Here is a 9,779-nt window from a genome sequence, read left to right as displayed (position 1 = left end):
GGTGAAATTCAGCACGATATCAGATAGATAAGTCTATCCACTACCGAGCCGAGCCAGCGAGCCGAGCCGCAGCCGAGCCGAGCCAGCCCAGCCGAGGCCAGCCGAGCCCAGCCGAGCGAGCGAGCCAGCCGAGCCGAGCCGAGCCCAGCCGAGCCAGCCGAGCACCAGCCGAGCCGACCCAGCCGAGCCCAGCCGAGCCCAGCCGAGCCAGCCGAGCCCAGCCGAGCCGAGCCAGCCGAGCCAGCCGGCCGAGCGAGCGAGCCAGCCGAGCCTAGCCGAGCCAGCCAGCCAAGCCCAGCCACCAGCCCAGCCCAGCCAGCCGAGCCGAGCCGAGCCGAGCCGAGCCGAGCCAGCCCAGCCGAGCCAGCCAGCAGCCGAGCCCAGCCGAGCCGGCCGAGCCGAGCCGAGCCGAGGCCAGCCGAGCCAGACGAGCCGAGCCGAGCCAGCCAGCCCAGCAGCCACAGCCACCAGACCAGCCAGCCCAGCACCAGCCGAGGCCAGCCGAGCCCAGCCAGCCAGCCGAGCCAGCCACCGAGCCAAGACGACCAGCCGAGCCTAGTCCTAGCCGACCGACCCGAGTCCTATCCCTATCCTAGTCCCTATACCTATCCCTATCCTAATCCTATCCCTATCCTATCCTATCCTATCCGATCCTATCCATATCCTTATCCATATCCTATCCATCCTATCCTATCCTATCCGATCCTATCCTATCCTACATCCTATCCTATCCTATACCGTATCCCTATCCTATCCTATCCTATCCTATCCTATCCTATCCTATCCTATCCTATCCTATCCTATCCTATCCTATCCTATCCTATCCTATCCTACTTCGTACTTAAATTCCTGATTATCAATTTCATTTTTATTTTCATTCTCATTCTTATTTTTTATTTAATTTATATTCTTATCTTATTTTTAAATCAACCACAAGTTATCTTAACACCACAGGCTTTGATTTCCCACGAAAAATAAACAAAGTTTTTACAAAAAGTGTTAAAAGTCAGAAGAGTTTTACATTACAAGTTCCAAAATAGCAAACAAGGAAAGCTGAAGAACTTCCTGTTCTAATGATGGCAAACTTCCCTAACCAACATATTATCAAAACTATATATAATTCATGATATACACCGCTAAAATATACAGACGACTCCAAACTTATGCACTGTTCTGACTTGTTTAGTATTTTGAAGGAGTTGAATTCATTATCAAGTCTCAAACCCCTGTAGGAATCAAACAGACGTTCGTCTATTCACTCCTGTGCCTTTATTCTGATAGTACTGATAAATTTATAAATTGAGGCATAATCCTGTCCTGTGAGACTCCATATCAAATATTAATATAATTTTGCTCTTCATTTTCTTTTTTTTTTAATTTGGCCGCGTACCGATCCGTGTAACACTCCACAAAGAGCTTTTCAATTTAGTTGGCGTGAATTGGACATATGAAATTTGCCTGATTTTTGAATTTTCATTTTTTATGATCATGTCAAAATTCGAATATTATCTCATCAATGTCAATTTTCAATTTTCGAATTCAAAAATCAAAAATTAAAATAAATTTTTAAAATGACTTTTCGAAATTTTGATTTTGTACTCTGAAAACGAACTTTGGAAAAATATCCTGTAGACAGGGGGAGGTGAAGATTAGGCGGACTGAGGGTAGGTGGGTCCACTTCCGCTTTCATCATCGTACAAATTGGTCGAAAATTCTTCCATGGTTTTCTCTCAAGGTTTACATGTTGTCATAACACCCTCCTTGGTGCCTCCCCTCCCTCTATGGTTTTTTTATTATTATTGTCGTTGTTAGTGGACCCACCTACCCTCAATCCGCCTAATCTTCACCTCCCCCTGTCTACAGGATATTTTTCCAAAGTTCGTTTTCAGAGTACAAAATCAAAATTTCGAAAAGTCATTTCAAAAATTTATTTTAATTTTTAATTTTTGAATTCGAAAATTGAAAATTGACATTGATGAGATAATATTCGAATTTTGACATGATCATAAAAAATGAAAATTCAAAAATCAGGCAAATTTCATATGTCCAATTCACGCCAACTAAATTGAAAAGCTCTTTGTGGAGTGTTACACGGACCGCGTACCATAATGAATTTTGTCTATTTTGTATTGATTTGTAATTTTCATGCAGGTTTTTTATTTCTATCTTATTTATTTTTATTTTTTAGTTTCTATTTGGAATACACAAATATTTAGAACTATATATCCTATTTTATTTTTATCTGACTTTTCATTATGATTATGATTCTTATTTTTATTTCAATGCTGATAATTACAATTAACATTTTGAATTTTAAAAACCTTCAAAAGTAATTTTTTATAATTTTCATCCTCGTGATTGTGATTCTTATCAGTTTGTGTGTTTGTTTGTTTGTTTTTTTAATCAACTTATTTTTATTTCAATATTCTAATAATTACAATTCACATTTTGAAATTTAAAAACGTTTAAAATTATACTCTATACTTAAAATTGAATTTGCATCGATCAATAGCAACAATGAAGGGAGAAACATTAACGAGAACATAGACAACATGACTTACATTCCTAATTGATTGTTAATCCACCCACTCACTCTTCACCCCAAACCACGCCCTATGCCCACCCATCCACGCCCTTATGTAAATCAAGCTATAGGCATCGAATTCATTATATATTCTGAAGAAAATCGCTACGAGCTGTTCTTTTTAAACAATAAATCGTGTCACCAAAAGTAAAAGTGATTAAAAAGAGAACATGAAGTGACAAATTTGAACGGCGTATCTTTGAAGTTTTATTTCCAAGCAATAAATTCTGATTTATTGAATTCTGAATTTTTTTATTTTTATTTTATTTTATTTTTTTTTTCAATTTCCTGAACCGTCATTGCTGGGTGATATACTCTAGGCTTTAAAAAGTAAAAAACGTCTTGTGTGCGTGTGTGTGTCTGTGTGCGTGTGTGTGTGTGTGTGTCTGTGTGTGTCTGTGTCTGTGTCTGTGTCTGTGTCTGTGTCTGTGTCTGTGTCTGTGTCTGTGTCTGTGTCTGTGTCTGTGTCTGTGTCTGTGTCTGTGTCTGTGTCTGTGTCTGTGTCTGTGTCTGTGTCTGTGTCTGTGTCTGTGTCTGTGTCTGTGTCTGTGTCTGTGTCTGTGTCTGTGTCTGTGTCTGTGTCTGTGTCTGTTGTCTGTGTCTGTGTCTGTGTCTGTGTTCTGTGTCTGTGTCTGTGTCTGTGTCTGTGTCTGTGTCTGTGTCTGTGTCTGTGTCTGTGTCTGTGTCTGTGTCTGTGTCTGTGTCTGTGTCTGTGTCTGTGTCTGTGTCTGTGTCTGTGTCTGTGTCTGTGTCTGTGTCTGTGTCTGTGTCTGTGTGCTGTGTCTGTGTCTGTGTCTGTGTCTGTGTCTGTGTCTGTGTCTGTGTCTGTGTCTGTGTCTGTGTCTGTGTCTGTGTCTGTGTCTGTGTCTGTGTCTGTGTCTGTGTCTGTGTCTGTGTCTGTGTCTGTGTCTGTGTCTGTGTCTGTGTCTGTTGTCTGGTGTCTGTGTCTTTGTCTGTGTCTGTGTCTTTGTCTGTGTCTGTGTCTTTGTCTGTGTCTGTGTCTGTGTCTGTGTCTGTGTCTGTGTCTGTGTCTGTGTCTGTGTCTGTGTGTTTATTTATCTATTTTCTATTATGTGATCTCTTAGTTTGTGAGGTTCATTAAACTATTTTAATTTGTAGCTTGGATTAAAAGTACTTTAGTGTCGTCAGTATGGTTCACTTTCATTCCTAGTTTCGCTACTGATGACTCTCACCAGCAGAGAATACTAAAGTCATTTCAATGTTCAATTGTACATGTCGAGTGAACTTAGTTGCAGCAATCATGATCATTGTCAGAAAAACCTGCCTTTAGTTATACTTCATGTTCATCTGCAAGGCTTTGTTTTCTAGCTCTGCTTGCCTTTGAAAGAACTCTTACAGCTTCAGTTCTGAACGGTCTATTCATTGCTCCATAAATAATAGGATTAATAGCCGCACTTGTATACCAGAGGTAGTTACACAAAAGGTAGACCCAACGATCGAGGGATGAAGGATCAGGCAAAGAGGTGTTAAAAAACTCAATAATGAGAACCGGACACCAGCAGATTAAGAACCCAAGTACAATTGCAAATAGTACCTTGGTGATTTTGATTTCTTCAACTGTTATTCCTGTTGCCCCGGATTCGTTGGCAGTTTGTAATGAAGGCACAACTAGAGCAGAGTGACGTCTGACTGCTATGAATACTTTGGAATAAGAAAAGAACACGGTTATCATCGGAAGGATGACAAACAGAACCAGATGACTTGCAGTGACTGCCTTGTTTGCTAACGGGATAGTTATCTTCATGAAGCAACTTGATCTCTTGGGACGAAACACGAAAAACGCCTGGCCGCAGACCACAGGGAGAAGTACAAAAAGGAAAACTACTCCCCAAGCAATGAGTATCATGGATACAGACTTCTTGACCGTGAACAGTAAACGATACGTGTTCGGCCGCACAACCCTGAAATACCGGTTCAAAGACATCAACCCTATCGTAAGCGACGACACAAACGCTAAGGATAGAATAACCAATCCTTGGATGTTACATACAACTGGTCCAAACGCCCATCTTGAAGTCACTAGGGTACCAAATGATGCAGGCATTACAATCAATGCCATCATTATATCAGTAATGGCCAGAGAGAGAATGTATAGATTGGTAACCGTATGTAGACGAGGGTTCTTGAACATTGCACAGCATATCACTAGGTTTCCAATCAGCGAAACTCCGTCAATCAGAAGTAAAATGCCTGTCTCTAGGACTATCGTTAGCAATGTGCGATCTCGTAACTCCCTCATGCCTTCTGATTCAATATCAAATATACTATTATTTTTAACACTTGCCATGTTCCTAGATCTTCAACACACCTCAATAACCAAACGTTTGAAAAGAACACTTTAACTTAGTCTATATATTCTTTTTAGACGTGATTCATGGACGTCACAAGGGGCTTGGTATCCGAGATAAGTTGAGACAAGATAGTTGAGACGTTTTGTCAGATAGGTAACCAAATAGTTCCCCCAGAAGTAATTAAAACAACTCTCCGTATCAATGATCACGATGGTTTGTGAGATAAAAAGTATTGGAAAAGATTTCATAAGATTTGATAAAGAAAGAACGAATTTTTTGTACTTCAAAAAAATGACACATTGCCTTCATCGACAGCATATTATGACTAATCAAACTAATGAAGTTGGTGGCTAATCCTTTAACTCCCAGCTTTTCCACATATGTGTTAAGTGTACATTCTCGTCTAGTTTGTTTATTAATTTCTAAGGTCATGTTTTGTGTTGGCGGTTCCACTTCACCTGCTTTAGCTTCTGGCTTAGTCAAGCGTACATCAGGGGAAAATATTTTGACATTTCGCATCCGTTTTAATGAAAATGGAAAAACTGCGTCGGAACATCAGTTGTCACAGCTTGGCAATGTCGCTTAACCATCGTATTACCTCCCAAATATTAATAACGATACTTCCATTTTTGCCCCATATTCTGTACAACTAAACTTCCTTTAATTACTAGTATTTATATATAGCAGAGATATACAAGCCTTGTAGCCCATATTGTAATAATATTTAACAATGGTAATATTCTTGACAATTAATTTCTGCTAATTCTATATGACAACATCTTGAAAATTAAAAATCACCGATATGTCAACATTACTTGGCTCAAACAGCTATCTTCCTTCATCTACTCCCCTTTGCTTTCATAAGCTGTTTACAAAGTTAGTCCGTTGATCTTTTATTGACATTTCCTACTGTGATGAATTTCTTAACAAAACTATTTCATGTCAATGCTATTTTATTTTACGTTTTTTGACAGTAAGCTTCATTATATGTATGAGCAATATAAGATATTTTTCTCGGTAGTTGCGATTTTTTTTTTTTTTTCTTTTTTCTTCTTTTTTCTTCTTTTTAATTTTAATGTCTATTTTGATCTAAAAGAGTTTGTAATATTTCATCAAAATGCGTGTTTTTTAAAAAGAGTTATATTATTTTTAAATATTTTAATATATGTTATATTATATATTAATAATATATGGTGGGGTGGGTGGGGAAGGGTGGAAGGAAGTAAGAATCAATAGCTAACATTCTATGACCATTTTGAATTGAGTGATAAATCTCAAAAATATTTTTTTTCTTTTGTCCCTAAAATTACCTCGTAAGGCTACGAGCCTAAACTATTTAGAAGTTAATTACAGTTACTCTCGTTTAGTCTTCACCGCAATAGCGTAGATAACAGCTTGGAGTCGGACGAAACTGATAAATGTAAAACCCGCCACAGTTGCGCACATTAATGTATCTGGACCAGTGACAACAGTTATTGTGCCAATGAAAACACACCTTTCTTGAGATCGTCCCTTCTTCAATGGTCGGGTGCGGGTCACTTAACCAGCCAGGTGCGTCTGTGTTGCACTGCTGTTTTGGAGGGCACTTGAAGGGCATACGAACGCCGGCTTCCCCACACAAACGATACCAGCCCAAGGCTATAGTTTTGTCGCATTTGTCAGTTTTTGGAGGATTTCCATATTTAACATTTCTGGTTGCATTTGTGATGTTTGTATAAAATGTACAGGCGAGATCTGGGTCTGTAAGGAAAAATCAAGTTAGGAACTTTGTCTCACTAATTACACTTAGGTGTGCAGGTTTTTTTACCTAGCAGGCCTGACATGGAGCAAAGCATCTCCATAGGCTTTCCATGTTCAGCTATCCAGTAGGTGAGGCTGTTGTTAACAGAACCGTAGATATCTCTGATCTCATCGCACGATTCAGCAGGGACGGCACTTGAAGAACCAATAGGAGCTTAATTCCCGACATCACAAAAACAATGAAATCCAATTATTTTAGGTTATATACGGTGTAGAGTAGTTTTTTGCGCAAAATTTAAAAGCTAATAAGTATACCATACTGATGTCGCTAACATGAACAGTTATGAAAATAGGCCGTTTCCAACAAACAGTCACGTTCTGACATAGCATTCTGTTAACGAATCATTTCAAGGTGTTGGAGGGGAGGGGGAGTTATTTAGATAACGGAAGCTTGATTTCTTTTCTTTTTCCGATTAACCTTGAAAAGAGTATCTTGAATCAGGGAGAAACATAAAACATCTTCGTAAAAAGAACTCAACGTAAAAATTAAAAATCACAACTAGGCTGAACAGCACGCCTAAGTATTGTTATTCACTTACTTTTGTAGGGGTTGTCCAGGTATACCGCTGACTGGTCAACACGTATATACTGCGGTTTCAGCCCAGCGGTTCTGTTATTCATTTCACATATTTGAGTGTTTCGGTAGTAGTTGATGCTTTGGCATTTGATGTCTGACGTACACTCGTGATAACACTTTAGAGGGTCGCTAGTCTTGAAGGACATGTAGACGTGATGAGCGAGAACGAGACCTCGTGTAGATGATATACAAGACTGATCTTGTGATGTCACTGTAACCATGGTTACCAATGATGACAATATCACTAGAAATAACTGGAAATGAAAGAATAGACACAATACTGGAACAGGATGAACAAGAAGACCTCGTGTAGTTAATATACAAGACTTATCTTGTGATGTCACTGTAACCATGGTTACCAATGAGGATAATATCACTAGAAACAACTGGAGATGAGGGAATAGACACAATACTGTGACAATATAAACAAGAACAAGACCTCATATAGTTGCTATACAAGACTGATCTTGTGATGTCACTGTAACCATGGTTACCAATGAGGATAATATCACTACAAACAACTGGAGATGAGGCAATAGACACAATACTGTGACAATATAAACAAGAACAAGACCTCATGTACAGTAGTTGCTATACAAGACTAAAATATTTTGGGTTGCATGGGTGGGGTACGCTTGCTAACGCGTCAGGTTGTGTGCGACACGGTGCACGTGACATTCATCGTCCAATCAGATTCCCTCATTTTTTTTTTCCCGAATGTCGCGCAAAAAAATGAGGCTTGAAGCATTTTCCCAAATTCCTATTGCTGAAGAAAAAGCCTCTCTATTTCTTCGAAGCTAAAAATTAAGAGCTTGTTGCAAGGATATGGAAAAGATAGGCCTTTCTACTGATGAGTGAAGTTTGAAGTAAAACTAAACAAAAAATATATATTTTGCTTCTTCGCTTGAAAGTGGGAAGTAGTTATAGCAACAGCCCAAGCCAGTTATGAGTTATCGGGTTATTTGCAAGATCTTTAACTTTTGAAAATATTACCAAAAATACCGTGAATTTTCAGTTAAGGAAGAAGCAGCTGGAGCTCTGTACACTACGACGGTCAGAAGCAAATGAGCATATTCTATGTTTAAACCCATCATGCTTTGCGAACCGGTGTCGCACACCATCTGCTAACGCGTCGTCTTTCAACAGGTTCAGGTCACAGATTCGAGCTCTTCGGACACCATATGTGGATATTGAGTTTGTTTGATGTGTTGTTCTCTCCCATGATACGAGGGTTCTTCCTCAGCATGTGAGTTGAGCATTATGTGTGTATAGAATATTGAATGTAGTGGTAGTGTGTGTGAGTGAAAAAGTGTCTCCATTAGAGTGCGAATTAGCGGCTACAACTACTCAACACTTTAAAAAAAAGGATTTTTAAATATCTTTATTTACCAAATACGCCATAGATATAAAATGGTTATGAAAAGGAGTCCTTTTTGTTGCTTGCCGCAGAAAAGGTTTTTATATAAAAAATATAGTATAACAGCAAGTTTAGACTGTTCTTCTGTTCTACTGATGTGGTTTTCGACCCAGCCAAACATTGTGATCATAACAAGTAGAGTATTTACTCACCATCATGTTTGATGTTCACTTTGCTTCTGCTCCGAAGTTTGGAATCGCTATCCGTAGATGGGCTTAAATCAAAGTTTCATTAAAGGTGCTAACAGATGAATATGAAAGAGGGTAGGTACTATCCTCTTTAAGTATCTGATTTTCTCAACATTATGATCGACGAGTCGACAGACCAAAGAACATAAACCGCACTTCAGAGATTTTTGAGTGCAATCCCAGTTATATCAAGTTATGAAGTCAAAATCTTTAGAATATTGGATCACTTGTGCATATGGAAACATATGGATTAAGTTGATAAGGGATGAGACTAACATGGATTGAATCTGAAGAATCAAACTCCTCAAAGCTAATAAAACAGCACCTTTAGTTTCCTCAATCTGATGACGTGAACAAGCGCTATTGACACATTGTTTATCATAATTATCCCAGACATTATATATTATGATTATTAGAAATAAATAAGTTATATACAAAATTTTCATTTATGTCTCATTTGTTTTATTTCTCAAAACCCTTTTTTGGTATTTGTTTTATTTCTCAAGACCCTTTTTTGGTATTTCACACACAAATAAGAAATCCTAAGATGCTGTATAAAATTATTCTCATCAGTCATAATGAAGCTTTTAAGTGTGCTGTCATGTCAAGCAAATGTTCCCAGAAAAAGTGACAACACTTGCTTGAACAGCTTTAACAGCTGTATCCATAGTATATACTAGATTAGCTTTGAAAAGCTCTACTTTTGAATGATTATGTATTTCATGACTGCAATTTTAGACTATCTACCATATTTTGTAAGTTTTTGTAAATGTTTTCGTTAACTTGAAATGTTATCGACAAACTACTACATCCTATCGACTTTTGTCCATTTTTAATTGTAGATGATATTTTTTTGTGTATAATAAGATTAAGAATTATTTGCTAGGAACTCCTAGTATGT

General features: G+C 38.5%; 2 protein-coding genes across 3 annotated transcripts; both read right to left on the bottom strand.

The window, feature by feature from the left end:
- Positions 1 to 3,569: 3,569 nt before the first annotated feature.
- LOC116293140 (histamine H2 receptor-like) lies at positions 3,570 to 4,925 on the bottom strand. The gene has a single exon (XM_031700533.2). The coding sequence runs from the start codon at positions 4,890 to 4,892 to the stop codon at positions 3,876 to 3,878; it is 1,017 nt and encodes a 338-aa protein (XP_031556393.1). The 5' UTR covers positions 4,893 to 4,925; the 3' UTR covers positions 3,570 to 3,875.
- A 609-nt stretch (positions 4,926 to 5,534) lies between these two features.
- LOC116293141 (pancreatic secretory granule membrane major glycoprotein GP2) lies at positions 5,535 to 9,210 on the bottom strand. Of its 2 annotated transcripts, XM_031700534.2 has the most exons (4): positions 8,843 to 9,210; positions 7,236 to 7,527; positions 6,704 to 6,850; positions 5,535 to 6,636 (listed from the first exon to the last, which is right to left on the bottom strand). In XM_031700534.2, the coding sequence occupies exons 1-4, from the start codon at positions 8,846 to 8,848 to the stop codon at positions 6,260 to 6,262; spliced, it is 822 nt and encodes a 273-aa protein (XP_031556394.1). In that variant the 5' UTR covers positions 8,849 to 9,210; the 3' UTR covers positions 5,535 to 6,259. The 2 variants fall into 2 exon arrangements, with proteins under 2 accessions (XP_031556394.1, XP_031556395.1); XM_031700535.2 differs by lacking the exon at positions 6,704 to 6,850.
- Between the last annotated feature and the right edge of the window lie 569 nt (positions 9,211 to 9,779).

This window comes from Actinia tenebrosa, unplaced genomic scaffold (genome assembly GCF_029948245.1).
Source record: "Actinia tenebrosa isolate PJP-AT-01 unplaced genomic scaffold, QUT_ActTen_1.0 PGA_scaffold13__45_contigs__length_12533684, whole genome shotgun sequence".
Taxonomy (NCBI): Eukaryota; Metazoa; Cnidaria; class Anthozoa; order Actiniaria; family Actiniidae; genus Actinia; species Actinia tenebrosa.
This window is presented reverse-complemented; position numbering and strand designations above follow the sequence as displayed.

Coding starts and splice junctions, on each gene's coding strand:
- LOC116293140 (XM_031700533.2), bottom strand. CDS start 4,892: ATGGCAAGTGTTAAAAATAATAGTATATTTGATATTGAATCAGAAGGC.
- LOC116293141 (XM_031700534.2), bottom strand. Junction 6,851..7,235: donor CCTGGACAACCCCTACAAAA/GTAAGTGAATAA, acceptor TCGGGAATTAAG/CTCCTATTGGTTCTTCAAGT. Junction 6,637..6,703: donor CTCCATGTCAGGCCTGCTAG/GTAAAAAAACCT, acceptor TTTTCCTTACAG/ACCCAGATCTCGCCTGTACA.